The sequence below is a fragment of the Schistocerca americana genome, chromosome 6, assembly GCF_021461395.2.
Source record: "Schistocerca americana isolate TAMUIC-IGC-003095 chromosome 6, iqSchAmer2.1, whole genome shotgun sequence".
NCBI lineage: Eukaryota > Metazoa > Arthropoda > Insecta > Orthoptera > Acrididae > Schistocerca > Schistocerca americana.
The window spans coordinates 283,946,168-283,963,658 of record NC_060124.1 but is presented as its reverse complement, the minus strand read 5'-3'; the positions used below and the strand labels follow the sequence as shown (position 1 = coordinate 283,963,658).

General features: G+C 43.1%; 1 protein-coding gene and 1 pseudogene across 1 annotated transcript; both read left to right on the top strand.

Moving 5' to 3' along the window:
* Window positions 1-8,157, top strand: part of LOC124620093 — a 98,208-nt pseudogene extending 90,051 nt beyond the window's left edge.
* Window positions 8,158-8,198: 41 nt separating this feature from the next.
* LOC124620092 lies at window positions 8,199-9,299 on the top strand. The gene has a single exon (XM_047146761.1). It carries the CDS (start codon window positions 8,199-8,201, stop codon window positions 9,297-9,299), a length of 1,101 nt encoding a protein of 366 aa, XP_047002717.1.
* The last annotated feature ends 8,192 nt before the right edge of the window (window positions 9,300-17,491 follow it).

Here is a 17,491-nt window from a genome sequence, read left to right as displayed (position 1 = left end):
CCGCCACTGGAGCTTGTTCAGCATCTCCGTAACGCTCTCGCGCTGACTAAATGTCCCCATGACGAATCGCGCTGCTTTTCGCTGGATCATGTCTATCTCTTCTATTAATCCAACCTGGTAAGGGTCCCATACTGATGAGCAATACTCAAGAATCGGACGAACAAGCGTTTTGTAAGCTACTTCTTTCGTCGATGAGTCACATTTTCTTAGAATTCTTCCTATGAATCTCAACCTGGCGCCTGCTTTTCCCACTATTTGTTTTATGTGATCATTCCACTTCAGATCGCTCCGGATAGTAACTCCTAAGTATTTTACGGTCGTTACCGCTTCCAATGATTTACCACCTATGGCATAATCGTACTGGAATGGATTTCTGCCCCTATGTATGCGCATTATATTACATTTATCTACGTTTAGGGAAAGCTGCCAGCTGTCGCACCATGCATTAATCCTCTGCAGGTCCTCCTGGAGTACGTACGAGTCTTCTGATGTTGCTACTTTCTTGTAGACAACCGTGTCATCTGCAAATAGCCTCACGGAGCTACCGATGTTGTCAACTAAGTCATTTATGTATATTGTAAACAATAAAGGTCCTATCACGCTTCCCTGCGGTACTCCCGAAATTACCTCTACATCTGCAGATTTTGAACCGTTAAGAATGACATGTTGTGTTCTTTCTTCTAGGAAATCCTGAATCCAATCACAAACCTGGTCCGATATTCCGTAAGCTCGTATTTTTTTCACTAAACGTAAGTGCGGAACCGTATCAAATGCCTTCCTGAAGTCCAGGAATACGGCATCAATCTGCTCGCCAGTGTCTACGGCACTGTGAATTTCTTGGGCAAATAGGGCGAGCTGAGTTTCACATGATCTCTGTTTGCGGAATCCATGTTGGTTATGATGAAGGAGATTTGTATTATCTAAGAACGTCATAATACGAGAACACAAAACATGTTCCATTATTCTACAACAGATTGACGTAAGCGAAATAGGCCTATAATTATTCGCATCTGATTTATGACCCTTCTTGAAAATGGGAACGACCTGCGCTTTCTTCCAGTCGCTAGGTACTTTACGTTCTTCCAGCGATCTACGATAAATTGCTGATAGAAAGGGGGCAAGTTCTTTAGCATAATCACTGTAGAATCTTAAGGGTATCTCGTCTGGTCCGGATGCTTTTCCGCTACTAAGTGATAGCAGTTGTTTTTCAATTCCGATATCGTTTATTTCAATATTTTCCATTTTGGCGTCCGTGCGACGGCTGAAGTCAGGGACCGTGTTACGATTTTCCGCAGTGAAACAGTTTCGGAACACTGAATTCAGTATTTCTGCCTTTCTTCGGTCGTCCTCTGTTTCGGTGCCATCGTGGTCAACGAGTGACTGAATAGGGGATTTAGATCCGCTTACCGATTTTACATATGACCAAAACTTTTTAGGGTTCTTGTTTAGATTGTTTGCCAATGTTTTATGTTCGAATTCGTTGAATGCTTCTCTCATTGCTCTCTTTACGCTCTTTTTCGCTTCGTTCAGCTTTTCCTTATCAGCTATGATTCGACTACTCTTAAACCTATGATGAAGCTTTCTTTGTTTCCGTAGTACCTTTCGTACATGATTGTTATACCACGGTGGATCTTTCCCCTCGCTTTGGACCTTAGTCGGTACGAACTTATCTAAGGCGTACTGGACGATGTTTCTGAATTTTTTCCATTTTTGTTCCACATCCTCTTCCTCAGAAATGAACGTTTGATGGTGGTCACTCAGATATTCTGCGATTTGTGCCCTATCACTCTTGTTAAGCAAATATATTTTCCTTCCTTTCTTGGCATTTCTTATTACACTTGTAGTCATTGATGCAACCACTGACTTATGATCACTGATACCCTCTTCTACATTCACGGAGTCGAAAAGTTCCGGTCTATTTGTTGCTATGAGGTCTAAAACGTTAGCTTCACGAGTTAGTTCTCTAACTATCTGCTCGAAGTAATTCTCGGACAAGGCAGTCAGGATAATGTCACAAGAGTCTCTGTCCCTGGCTCCAGTTCTGATTGTGTGACTATCCCATTCTATACCTGGTAGATTGAAGTCTCCCCCTATTACAATAGTATGATCACGAAACTTCTTCACGACGTTCTGCAGGTTCTCTCTGAGGCGCTCAACTACTACGGTTGCTGATGCAGGTGGTCTATAGAAGCATCCGACTATCATATCTGACCCACCTTTGATACTTAACTTAACCCAGATTATTTCACATTCGCATTCGCTAATAACTTCACTGGATATTATAGAATTCTTTACTGCTATAAATACTCCTCCACCATTGGCGTTTATCCTATCCTTGCGGTATATATTCCATTCTGTGTCTAGGATTTCGTTACTGTTCACTTCCGGTTTTAACCAACTTTCCGTTCCTAATACTATATGCGCACTATTTCCTTCAATAAGAGATACTAATTCAGGAACCTTGCCCTGGATACTCCTGCAGTTTACCAATATTACGTTAACTTTTCCTGTTTTTGGTCTCTGAGGACGGACGTTCTTTATCAACGATGATAATGTCCTCTCTGGTAAGCCGTCAGGTATTTTATCGTTTCGCCCAAGGGGGGGTCCCTCTAACCTAAAAAACCCCCGTGTGCACGCCACACGTACTCTGCTACCCTAGTAGCTGCTTCCGGTGTGTAGTGCACGCCTGACCTGTCTAGGGGGGCACTACAGTTCTCCACCCAATAACGGAGGTCGATGAATTTGCAACCATTATAGTCGCAGAGTCGTCTGAGCCTCTGGTTTAGACCCTCCACACGGCTCCAAACCAGAGGACCGCGATCGACTCTGGGCACTATGCTGCAGATATTAAGCTCAGCTTGCACTCCGCGTGCTATGCTGGTTGTCTTCACCAAATCAGCCAGCCGCCGGAAGGAACCAAGGATGGCCTCAGAACCCAAGCGGCAGGCGTCATTCGTTCCGACATGTGCTACTATCTGCAGCCGGTCACACCCAGTGCGTTCAATAGCTGCCGGAAGGGCCTCCTCCACATTACGGACGAGACCGCCCGGCAAGCACACCGAGTGCACACTGGCATTCTTCCCCGACCTACCCGCTATTTTCCTGAGGGGCTCCATAACCCGCCTAACGTTGGAGCTCCCTATAACTAATAGGCCCGCCCTCTGTGACTGTCGGGACCTTGCCGGAGAATCGGCCACTGGCCCAACAGGCGAGGCATCCTGTGGTGGCTCGGAAACGATGTCATCACCACTAGGAAGCACCCCGTACCTGTTGAAAAGGGGTAAGGCAGCTGCCACGCGGCCAGATCCCACCTTTGCCTTTCGGCCAGGCACGCGCGAGCCCACCACTGTCCGCCATTCACCCTGGAGTGATGACTGACCGGTAAGATGCTCACTGCCGGAAGACGCAGCGACATCAGGGGTTCCATGTGATTCCAAGGCCACCGAAGTAGGCATAGGTCTCACCATAGTTGCCCCAACGCCACTACGAGCCGACGCCCGCGCCTCGAGCCCGATGAGCCTAACAGACAAAGCCTCCACCTGCCCCCGAAGAGTGGCCAATTCTCCTTGCGTCCGCTCACAACAACCACAGTCCCTACACATGACTATGTTTACCCTACTCTATACGGTGACAAATTCCCAAGATAATCTTCTGATGAGCTACTCTGATAATCAAGAAACACTCACTGAAATACGAGACGCGAAAACTACGCTAGGTTTTCCCAGAAGAACTATTTAAAAGCTAAGCGCAGCAAATAAGTACAAAAACGCTTTATACAAACAGTACTCGCTGCTGCTGGTGCTCTCGCTCTGGCTGTCACAAGACAACTGCTGATTCAAGTGACTAGTGGCTAACGGCCGCGAAACAAACAAAAGACGGTTTTAGCGCGCTTTCTGTTCTAAACGATCAAGAAAACACTAAGAAATCTACAACGAAAACTACGTAAAGTTTTATCTAGAACAGTTAGTTACTATGCAGAGCAGATAAACACAAATAGAATCCCTTCCTTAGTGGATGGTCGTAAACAAAATGCAAAATAAACGCTTTATACAAACAGTACTCGCTGCTGCTGGTGCTCTCGCTCTGGCTGTCACAAGACAGATTGCCTTTGAGGGGACGAAGTAGAAATTGGTACATCTATTTTTATGTTAATGAACATAAACGTTGTTAAATGTAATTAAATTTGTAGCATAAGCACATGAATAGTGTATAGCAAATTAAATAGCCAATGATTAGATGCGTGCTACTGTCCAGTCACCGCTCGTTATTGATACTACGTATGGCGCCACGTTGCGCATTGGGTAAGCTTATTTCTTTTGCCTTTGAGGGGACGAAGTAGAAATTGGTACATCTATTTTTAAGTTAACGAACATAAACCTTGTTAAATGTAATTAAATTTGTAGCATAAGAACATGTATAGTGTATAGCAAATTAAATAGCCAATGATTAGATGCGTGCTACTGTCCAGTCACCGCTCGTTAGTGATACTATGTATGGCGCCACGTTGCGCATTGGGTAAGCTTATTTCTTTTGCCTTTGAGGGGACGAAGTAGAAATTGGTACATCTATTTTTATGTTAATGAATATAAACCTTGTTAAATGTAATTAAATTTGTAGCATAAGCACATGTATAGTGTATAGCAAATTAAATAGCCAATGATTAGATGCGTGCTACTGTCCAGTCACCGCTCGTTAGTGATACTACGTATGGCGCCACGTTGCGCATTGGGTAAGCTTATTTCTTTTGCCTTTGAGGGGACGAAGTAGAAATTGGTACATCTATTTTTATGTTAATGACATAAACCTTGTTAAATGTAATTAAATTTGTAGCATAAGAACATATATAGTGTACAGCAAATTAAATAGCCAATGATTAGATGCGTGCTTCTGTCCAGTCACCGCTCGTTAGTGATACTATGTATGGCGCCACGTTGCGCATTGGGTAAGCTTATTTCTTATGCCTTTGAGGGGACGAAGTAGAAATTGGTACATCTATTTTTATGTTAATGAACATAAACCTTGTTAAATGTAATTAAATTTGTAGCATAAGCACATGTATTGTGTATAGCAAATTAAATAGCCAATGATTAGATGCGTGCTACTGTCCAGTCACCGCTCGTTAGTGACACTACGTATGGCGCCACGTTGCGCATTGGGTAAGCTTATTTCATTTGCCTTTGAGGGGACGAAGTAGAAATTGGTACATCTATTTTTATGTTAATGAACATAAACCTTGTTAAACGTAATTAAATTTATAGCATAAGCACATGTATAGTGTATAGCAAATTAAATAGCCAATGATTAGATGCATGCTACCGTCCAGTCACCGCTCGTTAGTGGTACTACGTATGGCGCCACGTTGCGCATTGGGTAAGCTTATTTCTTTTGCCTTTGAGGCGACGAGGTAGAAATTGGTACATCTAATTTTATGTTAATGAACATAAACCTTGTTAAATGTAATTAAATTTGTAGCATAAGCACATGTATAGTGTATAGCAAATTAAATAGCCAATGATTAGATGCGTGCTACTGTCCAGTCACCGCTCGTTAGTGATACTACGTATGGCACCACGTTGCGCATTGGATAAGCTTATTTCTTTTGCCTTTGAGGGGACGAAATAGAAATTGGTACATCTATTTTTATGTTAATGAACATAAACCTTGTTAAATGTTATTAAGTTTGTAGCATAAGCACATGTATAGTGTATAGCAAATTAAATAGCCAATGATTAGTTGCATGCTACTGTCCAGTCACCGCTCGTTAGTGTTACTACGTATGGCGCCAAGTTGCGCATTGGTTAAGCTTATTTCTTTTGCCTTTGAGGCGACAAAGTAGAAATTGGTACATCTATTTTTATGTTAATGAACATAAACCTTGTTAAATGTAATTAAATTTGTAGCATAAGCACATGTATAGTGTATAGGAAATTAAACAGCGAATGATTAGATGCGTGCTACTGTCCAGTCACCGCTCGTTAGTGATACTACGTATGGCGCCACGTTGCGCATTGGGTAAGCTTATTTCTTTTGCCTTTGAGGGGATGAAGTAGAAATTGGTACATCTATTTTTATGTTAATGAACATAAGCCTTGTTAAATGTAATTAAATTTGTAGCATAAGAACATGTATAGTGTATAGCAAATTAAATAGCCAATGATTAGATGCGTGCTTCTGTCCAGTCACCGGTCGTTAGTGAAACTATGTATGGCGCCACGTTGCGCATTGGGTAAACCTATTTCTTTTGCCTTTGAGGGGACGAAGTAGAAATTGGTACATCTATTTTTATGTTAATGAACATAAACCTTGTTAAATGTAACTAAATTTGTAGCATAATCACATGTATAGTGTATAGCAAATTAAATAGCCAATGATTAGATGCGTGCTTCTGTCCAGGCACCGCTCGTTAGTGATACTACGTATGGCGCCACGTTGCGCATTGGGTAAGCTTATTTCTTTTGCCTTTGAGGGGACGAAGTAGAAATTGGTAGATCTATTTTTATGTTAATGAACATAAACCTTGTCAAATGTAATTAAATTTGTAGCATAAGCACATGTATAGTGTATAGCGAATTAAATAGCCAATGATTAGATGCGTGCTACTGTCCAGTCACCGCTCGGTAGTGATACTATGTATGGCGCCACGTTGTTGTAACCGCAGGAACAAGCCAAGTCTAATTGCAGTACCTTAAGAATAGTACGTGGGACGAAGTTAAAATTGTAGCGTGGGACGCCAGGCGTGGCAGAAGGGCCAGCCGAGGCGGCACTCGAGCTGCAGGGCAGCTGGGTGCTTTGATAAGAAAGTAAACAGCCGGTAGATACAAACGAGGGTCTGTGCAGGGACTCATGATAAGCATTCATTTAAGAATATCAACAGTAAGCATTCCTGGCTAGAGAGAGAGGTCTGGGAGTGGAGAGAGAAAGAAAGAGGGCCCTTGGTGGGGACCGCACTACGTCATGAGGAGCCAATGAAGGGCTCAGGACGCAGTGCGTGACCATGTATGGAGAGGCGCCTCTGCCCCTCCACTCAGCCTCTGAAGAACAATAGCAACAACAATGTTTTAACGATACCAAATAAGGGCACGTTGCCTTCGACGCTACGTCAGGCCAAGCGCTGGCGGGGTCGAAGGGGAAACGCTAACAAAACCCGAGAGCACGCCGCTCTGGGGAGGTAAGTCTTGTCGTGTCGGGTGAGGGCGAAGAGTTAGATAGCAGCAGCCGACTTGGGCTGGGGAACGGGCTGTAGGCAGGCAGCCGGAGATAGTCGCTGGAGAGCGTCAGGGCGTAGCCGCGGGACTCTAACGTAGGGTGTTAAGAAACGTTGCAGACCTTCTAGTAGGCAGTCGGAACGGTGGAGTCAGTCACCGTCTCTGTGTTAGACTTGGCCTTCCTGTGAGTGCAACCTCCGTCAGATAGGGCGATTTGTATTCACTTAGAATAAACTGCAATTTGTTAAAGTTATCACGACTTTAATTTCTATCACCCTCCTAGCCTTGTGAAAACCAGGGATTATACATCTTAGCCAGATCAAAAGTCTCCCTCTCATTACGGTCAACCGGCTAAAATCCCATCCACGAACCGTGTCGCCCAATCCCTCGCAATACCCACGCTTGGGACGCGACATAAATAAAAACTTTTTGGTGCCAGGTGTGGGGTTATCACAAAGGCGCATAGGCAAATAGGAGGCAGAGACATTAGATTTTGCTACAGCGACTGTGGCAATTGGCAGGAAGTTGTGGCGACTCGCAACTTTCAGCATTAGTAGCACCAGTACGTTAGAGTCCAGAAAGGTAGTCCTCGCGGGTGCAGGGCAACGCAGGACAGCGGCAACGCGACGCGGAGCGACGAGACACAGAGGTGCCTGAGCAGCCAGTGTTCGAGTCCGAGGGTCCGGGCCGAGCAGCAGCAGAAGCGGCAGCAGCCGTAGCAGCGGCAGCCGAGGAGAGCGACGGGGTCGGCACAGCCCAGCAGAGCGGCGGCCGGCGCATCGCAGCAGCGCGGGACAGCGCGGGGGCAGAGACAGCAGAGACAGCGCGGAGCAGTGCGGAACAGCGCGGAACAGCGCGGGCACAAGGAGAGCGCGAAGCAGCGCAGGACGACGCGAGCCAACAGAGCAGACGGCGCACCACACGAGAAGCGGTAATTGTAAAACTGTATTAAGAATATTGTATTTTGTTGTGTAAAGTGTTAACTTATTCAAGATGCCCCTAAATAATGAAGTTGCGTCATCCTCCACTAGTGGTAAAATGTCAGTGAAAGAGGCCCTATGTATTGTGTCGAAAGTGTTCGAAGGGAACAAGAAGGAATTAAGAGAATTTATCGAAAATGTCGATGCAGCTTTTGAATTAGTAAAGCCTGAGGAACACGAAACGTTATTGAAGTTCGTGAAAGCAAAGATAACCGGTGAGGCCAGGTCGAGATTGCAGGTGCGTGAACGCACAGGTACGTGGCAAGAGGTGAAACACGTTTTAGAGGAAAATTATGCCAGTAAGCGTACTATAGACTACTACGCATGTAAAATTTTCCAAGCCAGACAGGGACAAGGGGAACCGATAGCAATGTGGGCAAGCAGAATTGATGAAATGCAGAGAGACTTTCGCGAAGCGGTAAACAGAGTTACGGCCAGAGAAAACTTGAAAGGTGCAATAGAACTAGTTGACTCCTTAGGAAGAGCGTGTTTTATTCAGGGTTTAAGTAATGACAGAATACAAACCATAGTGAGAAGTAGAGGCGATGAAATCACGTTGGCAGCAGCAGTGGAGTTGGCACTGCAGGAGGAGAGTGCGATATTGTCCATGAGAGAGCGGGGACTAGCCCCGAGGGTAACGTACACTAGAAATAAGGAAGCTGTAAAAAACGTGAGAGAAAGTAAAGAGTTAAAATGTTTCAATTGTGGGCTGAGAGGTCACATAGCGAGCAAGTGTAGGAAAAGCAGGCCAGAGCATAGAGTACGAGCCATGACAGGTAAAGAATTTACAAACTTTTGCTATGGGTGTGACAAGCCGGGACACACAGACATGGAATGCAGGGCGCGGTTAAGGAAAGTTCACCCGATAGATGTAAGGGAATTCAGAGGGAATCATAGAGAAACCGATGGAGGGTTACGAGAGTGGAGATGTCCACAGTGTAATTTACCAGGGAACTGCGGAGTTCCGTGCACAAGAGTAAAAGATGTTGCATGCTTTAAGTGTAAGCGGCAGGGCCACTGCGCGAAAGACTGCCACGAAGGGCCCTGGCACGCCTGGAGAAAAGGCAGGGTGCCAGTATCGAGCAAAACAGGAAAGGTAGTACAGGGAAACTAAGAGGCGGCAAGGCCGCGCAGTCGGGCCTTGTTGCAATAGGTAAACCCATAGTGAGGGTAATCGACTGTGCAACAGAAAACGACGTGGTAATGTTGTACTGCGTAGAACTAAAGAAGTATTTAAAGTTGCTAATAGACACAGGAGCACAATTGTGTTTATTAAAGAGGACGAGCATTCCGGTAAAGAGTAGGCTGGGAATCAATGAAACAGAAAAGCTTCGGTTAAAAGGTGTAACGAGTGAAGCCGTTAGCACAATAGGCACGGTACAAATAAACTTAAGTATAGACGGATCTGAAAAGGTGAAACAGAAATTTCACGTGTACGGTAGAGGTTTAGAAATTCCGTACGACGGATTGATAGGAAGAAATTTCTTAACACAGCATAGAGTCAAGCTGGACTATGCGGGTAAAGTAATAAGACTAAAAGGGCGAGATATACCCTTAGTAGTAGAGGAAGAACCAAAGGGACAAGAGATAGAAGCAGATTCAGAAATAGGCGGGGAGATAGGGCCCCGGGAAGAAAGAATAATGTTGTTGAAAGTGGACGGAAAGGTACCACGGGGAATCGAAAGAGAAATGGTCATACCGAGGCAGGAGATTGCACAAGGGGTACATGTACCAGAGTCCTTAGTAAAAGTGCGAAATGGGAAATGCATAGTAAGTGCATTAAACGTGTCAGAGGACAGAGTTCGACTAGGAAATGTCAGATTCGTAACGGAAGAGTTAGAAAGAATAGCGAAAGTACGCGAAGTAAAATGTAGCACTGAAGCAGTAGGTAAGACGGAAAGTCGTGCTAGTGTATTGCGAAGGCAACTCAGAATGGTTCATTTGAATGTCGAAGAAAAGAGCGCTCTAGCAGAGGTCTGCACGGAGTACGGAGATGTATTTCATCTACCAGGGGACAAACTGTCCTATACTTCTGCAGTGAAACATAGAATACCGATTGCGCCAGAACACGCGGGGAAGGTAGTGAACGCTAGACCGTACAGGATCCCTGAAGCGCAAAAGGAAGTGCTAAGAGAGCAGATAGAACAAATGCTGAAGGATGACATAATTGTCGAAAGCAAGAGCGCATGGAACGCACCGTTACTGTTAGTTCCAAAGAAGTTGGATGCAAGTGGCAAGCAGAAATGGAGAATAGTAGTGGACTACCGACAATTAAATGACATCACGGTAGGCGATGCGTTTCCACTGCCGAATATCTCCGATATCCTGGATCAATTAGGGCAAGCCAAGTACTTCTCGACGCTTGACCTCGCAAGCGGGTACCATCAAATATTGACGGACGAGAAGGACAGAGAGAAAACGGCATTCAGCTCAAACTATCAGCATTACGAATACAAAAGAATGCCGATGGGACTGAAAGGAGCCCCAGGATGTTTCCAGAGACTGATGAACACAGTATTGGCAGGTTTACAAGGTGTTAAATGTTTTGTCTATTTGGGCGACATAGTATGTTATGGGAAAAACCTGCAGGAGCATAACGAAAAACTCCGGGAAATATTTGACAGGTTGCGAGAGCACAATTTGAAGTTGCAACCGGACAAGTGTGAATTTCTGAGGAAGGAGGTAATCTTCCTAGGTCATTGTATCACGGATAAGGGAATATCACCGGATATGGCAAAGGTGGAGAAGGTGAAGTTCTTCCCACAGCCGAGAACAACAAAAGAACTAAAAGGGTTTCTAGGATTGATAGGGTACTATCGACGTTTCATTGCAAATTTCAGCAAAATTGTGAAACCTCTCCATGAGCTCTTAAAGAAAGGAGTAGAATACCAATGGGGAGAACGACAGAAGAATGCGTTCGAGGAACTGAAAGAGAAATTAGTGAATCCTCCGTTACTTCAGTATCCCGACTTTACGAAACCGTTTATAATCACAACGGATGCGAGTAACGCAGCGTTGGGAGCCGTGTTATCGCAAGGGAAAAAGATTGGCGAAGACTTGCCGATTGCATATGCATCCAGAGCACTGAACAAAGCAGAACTGAACTATAGTACAACAGAAAAAGAGTTGTTGGCTATAGTGTACGCGGTAAAGCAGTTCAGACCATATGTGTATGGACGGAAGTTCACAGTGGTGACAGACCATAAGCCACTAACATGGATATTTAGTGTGAAGGATCCGAGTTCGAGGCTCCTAAAGTGGAGACTGAAGCTCGAAGAGTACGACTACGAGGTAGTATATAAGCCAGGAAGGCTAAATAGTAATGCGGACGCGTTAAGCCGGATAAGGCAGGAAGGAAAGGAAGAGATAAGTTTAAAGCGAAATGTGGAGGCAGAAAGAACCTCCGTAGCACAAGAAAAGGCGGAACAGAGTTCCGTAAACGTGCGGCAAGCGCAAGTGTCAGGTGAGATAGACCAGGAGACAAATAGTAATGAGGAAATTAGCCCCGAAGAAAAGGAAAGTATATTAAAGGAGATGCACGATAATCCTTTGGGAGGGCACCAGCAAAAAGAGGATAAAAGCGTACAAGCAGTGGCGCGGAATGAAGCGGGACATTGAAAATTATATTAGGAAGTGTCCATCATGTCAAAAGAACAAAAACACACAAATGAAAACAAGGATGCCTTTAGAAATTACAGACACAGCTGAAACAGTATTTGAAAAATGTGCAATGGATATAGTGGGTCCACTAGATGTATCTAGTACAGGGAAAAAGTACATGCTAACATTCCAAGACGATCTGAGTAAATTCACAGTAGCAGTCCCTATTGGCAAGCAAGACGCTGAAACTGTAGCAGAAGCATTTGTAGAAAATATAGTATTAAGGTATGGGATTCCATCAGTTTTGTTAACAGATCAAGGATCAAATTTTCTGAGTGATGTGTTTAAAAGTGTATGTAAATTGTTGAAGGTAAAACGTATAAATACTACAGCGTACCACCCTGAGTCAAATGGTGCTCTAGAAAGGAGCCATAGAACAATTGTAGAATATCTCAGACACTTTGTAACAGGAGATCAAAGTTCATGGGACAAATGGGTGCCGTATGCAATTTTTGTGTTCAATACTACACCACACAGTAGCACAGGTTATACACCATTCGAGTTAATGTACGGAAGAAAGGTTAACATACCAGGAGTACTGCAGCAAGAAACACCGCAGGTAAGTTACGATTATGATTCGTATGTAAATAAGCTAAGAGCACGAATGCAGGAAGCCCATCGAGTGGCTAAAGATTCTATTATAAGGAGTAAGATAATCAGTAAAGGACAGTATGATTTGAAACAGAATCCAAAAGAATTTAATGTAGGGGACAAGGTGTTATTACACGACGAATCAGTGAGACGTGGTAGATCTCGGAAACTGGATTCGCAATGGAGAGGTCCATTTGAAGTGTTAAAAGTGGAAGGTCCTAACGTAGTTATAAGAGTTAAGAGAAACAAAGAAACAAAAGTACATGCCAACAGGCTGAAACAGTTCTTTTAAAATTTCAGGTATGGCATTCAAGTGGCAAGTGGTGCAACTCATCATAGTGGTAGCAACATACAGCTTCGTTGCATCAGGATAAGAAACGAACGAATTCAAAGTAACCTCAATACCAAGTTCATCAGGACTGTATTACGATCACGTAGGACAAATAGAGATATACAGTACCACATGGAGAATAGTCACATATGTTAACTTAGATGTAATAACAGAAAGATTTCAAAAAGCAGAGAGGTACGGTAAGGCAGCGGTACAGAGGTGCCGTGACACATTGAAACAACTAAACGTTGGATTAATAGAATGTAGAGTATTAGATCAGCAAGTTACACACCACGTAGAAAAGATTACAGGGTTACAGCAACTCGTACAGCAACTCACAAAACACGAAACCAGAAGAAAGAGAGGAGTATTCAACTTCGTCGGACAGGTAAGTAAGATACTGTTCGGGACATTGGACGAAGCAGACGCAGCATACTATAAGGAAAGAATAGATGCTATGGAAAAGAACTCTGAAGGGTTGCTGAGGTTAACTAAGGAACAAGTGGCAGTGGTAAGGGCCACATTAGCAGGAGTAAACAGAACAGTATATACACTAGAATCAAACGAACACATTCTAAGAACAGGCATGCAGAGACTAGAAAGGTTCATGAAGGAATACGTAAAGGAGACAGATATAGGTTTCAAACGGGTAGCAACTTTTGCCACTGTAACGGAACAAGTATTGCAATTAGCGGCAGTGTTTGGCCAAATCGAAGAAGAGTACGAGCAAATGATAAATGCCATTGTAAATGCTCAAAAGGGAGTACTTCAGCCTCACATCATTAATCCAGTACAAATTGTGAAGTATCTAAGTTTAATCCGAGACGAATTAAAGGACGTGAAGTTTCCTGTTCCTCTCGCGGAGTCATGAGGCTACCTCTTGTTAAGAATAATCGATCTAGATGTTTTTATTTCCGGTAGCATACTAGGGTACGTAATTAATATCCCCTTAATAGACAATAATAATTTCAATTTGTACAGAGTTCTTCCATTACCAAAGGAGATCCCAAATATGAAAGGGAGGTACATATACATACAGCCAGAGAAAGAATTTCTACTGATAGATGAATCCAAAAGGCAGTACGCGAAACTTTCTGCGGATGATTTGAAATGTAAAGAATTGAGTAAGAACAAAAAACTGTGCAGACAGTCATTCGCGTTGCTATCGACATTCGACCATGAGGAATGCGAAGCCAAGTTATTACAACCGGTAAGAGAAATTCCGGAAGATTGTGTGCGAAAAATAGTCGCACTGAATCAGAGCCTTTGGACCCATCTAAACAGTAACGAATGGCTATATGTAGCTCCTAAGGAAGAAGGACTGACAGTATTATGTGGAAAAGAACCCCCGAAGGATTTATTAATGAAAGGGGTAGGAAAGATAAGTTTTTATAGCAAATGTAAAGGGTATGGAACGAGAGTGTTCATACAAACAGATAGAGTAATTCATAGTAACATAACAAAGAAGGATATAATACCTCAAATTAATTTAGAATTTGACTGTTGTGTAGTAAACGAAGAAAAGAAGAATGTATCAATGTTAACGCTAGATTTACCACTAGAGCAGGTAGTAACACAATTAGACGACTTGAAAGTCGCTGGGAAAAGGTTGGACGATGTCCAGTGGATGGCCGAAAGGCAGAAGGAGGAACTAAAATACTCCAGATACTTTACCCATTACTCAGTAACTACATACATAGCTATAGCAATAGTCATTGTTATTGTAATAACATGTTGTTGTAAAAATTGTAAATGCTGTAAGAAATGCTTCAATAGTTTGTGGAAGTACTTTGACGATAGTAACTGTTGTGGAAAAGTATGTATAAGAAACACTATAGTAAATCAATATCCAGAGACTAGCTTAAGCAGAAGGCAAGCTAATAAAGACACAGAAGAGGTAGTAATATACGAAAGATGTGGGAAAAACCAAGAAGATTCAGTTCTGTTCAGAAACAGGCGTTAAGTCAAATCAAAAGGTAAAATATATTAGAGGTGTCTTATGAAAAGGTGTAATCAATTTTAGTGTTTTGTCCATTTTGGAAACTGTACGTATTTGTTGAATGAAAATGGTATTTTGTATCAATGTTTAAAAATGTGCCTTGATTGTAATTGTATCAATGACTGAAAAAGAAAAATGTACCTTGATGAATGTATGTTTGATAAATAATTGTTGTAGCAATGAATTGAAGAAAAAAAAAAAAGAAAGAGAAGAAAAGTGTATCTTGATAAATGTATGTATAAAATGATTGTCTCACAAAGAACTTAATGGAATTAAGTGTATATGAAAGAAAAAGAAACATATGAAGTGTTGATGTAACTAAGAAAATGTAATCAAATAAAATGAGAGAATCACAATTGACGGTACTCTGAGGAGTAACGCCAATTTCCCTGGCGGGGGAGGTGTTGTAACCGCAGGAACAAGCCAAGTCTAATTGCAGTACCTTAAGAATAGTACGTGGGACGAAGTTAAAATTGTAGCGTGGGACGCCAGGCGTGGCAGAAGGGCCAGCCGAGGCGGCACTCGAGCTGCAGGGCAGCTGGGTGCTTTGATAAGAAAGTAAACAGCCGGTAGATACAAACGAGGGTCTGTGCAGGGACTCATGATAAGCATTCATTTAAGAATATCAACAGTAAGCATTCCTGGCTAGAGAGAGAGGTCTGGGCGTGGAGAGAGAAAGAAAGAGGGCCCTTGGTGGGGACCACACTACGTCATGAGGAGACAATGAAGGGCTCAGGACGCAGTGCGTGACCATATATGGAGAGGCGCCTCTGCCCCTAAACTCAGCCTCTGAAGAACAATAGCAACAACAATGTTTTAACGATACCAAATAAGGGCACGTTGCCTTCGACGCTACGTCAGGCCAAGCGCTGGCGGGGTCGAAGGGGAAACGCTAACAAAACCCGAGAGCACGCCGCTCTGGGGAGCTAAGTCTTGTCGTGTCGGGTGAGGGCGAAGAGTTAGATAGCAGCAGCCGACTAGGGATGGGGAACGGGCTGTAGGCAGGCAGCCGGAGATAGTCGCTGGAGAGCGTCAGGGCGTAGCCGCGGGACTCTAACGTAGGGTGTTAAGAAACGTTGCAGACCTTCTAGTAGGCAGTCGGAACGGTGGAGTCAGTCACCGTCTCTGTGTTAGACTTGGTCTTCCTGTGAGTGCAACCTCCGTCAGATAGGGCGATTTGTATTCACTTAGAATAAACTGCAATTTGTTAAAGTTATCACGACTTTAATTTCTATCACCCTCCTAGCCTTGTGAAAACCAGGGATTATACATCTTAGCCAGATCAAAAGTCTCCCTCTCATTACGGTAAACCGGCTAAAATCCCATCCACGAACCGTGTCGCCCAATCCCTCGCAATACCCACGCTTGGGACGCGACAACGTTGCGCATTGGGTAAGCTTATTTCTTTTGCCTTTGAGGGGACGAAGTAGAAATCGGTACATCTATTTTTATGTTAATGAACATAAACCTTGTTGAATGTAACTAAATTTGTAGCATAAGAACATGTATAATGTATAGCAAATTAAATAGCCAATGATTAGATGCGTGCTACTGTCCAGTCACCGCTCGTTAGTGATACCATGTATGGCGCCACGTTGCGCATTGGGGAAGCTTATTTCTTTTGCCTTTGAGAGGACGAAGTAGAAATTGGCACATCTATTTTTATGTTAATGAACCTAAACCTTGTTAAATGTAATTAAATTTGTACCATAAGCACATGTATAATGTATAGCAATTTAAATAGCCAATGATTAGATGCGTGCTTCTGTCCACTCACCGCTCGTTAGTGGTACTATGTATGGCGCCACGTTGCGCATTGGGTAAGCTTATTTCTTTAGCCTTTGATGGGACGAAGTAGAAATTGATACATCTATTTTTATGTTAATGAACATAAACCTTGTTAAATGTAATTAAATTTGTAGCATAAGCACGTGTATAGTGTATAGCAAATTAAATAGCCAATGATTAGATGCGTGCTTCTGTCCAGTCATCGCTCGTTAGCGATACAATGTATCGCGCCACATTTTGCGCATTGGGTAAGCTTATTTCATTTGCCTTTGAGGTGACGAAGTAGAAATTGGTACATCTATTTTTATGTTAATGAACATAAACCTTGTTAAATGTAACTAAATTTGTATCATAAGAACATGTATAGTGTATAGCAAATTAAATAGCCAATGATTAGATGTGTGCTTCTGTCCAGTCACCGCTCGTTAGTGATACTATGTATGGCGCCACGTTGCGGATTGGGTAAGCTTATTTCTTTTGCCTTTGAGGGGACGAAGTAGAAATTAATACACCTATTTTAATGTTAATGAACATAAACCTTGTTAAATGTAACTAAATTTGTAGCATAATCACATGTATAGTGTATAGCAAATTAAATAGCCAACGATTAGACGCGTGCTACTGTCCAGTCGCCGCTCGTTAGTGATACTACGTATGGAGCCACGTTGCGCATTGGGTAAGCTTATTACTTTTGCCTTTGAGGGGTCGAAGTAGATATTGGTACATCTATTTTTATGTTAATGAACATAAACCTTGTTAAATGTAAATAAATTTGTAGCATAAGCACATGTATAGTGTATAGCAAATTAAATAGCCAATGATTAGATGCGTGCTACTGTCCAGTCACCGCTCGTTAGTCATACTACATATGGCGCCACGTTGCGCATTGAGTAAGCTTATTTCTTTTGCCTTTGAGGGGACGAAGTAAAATTGGTAC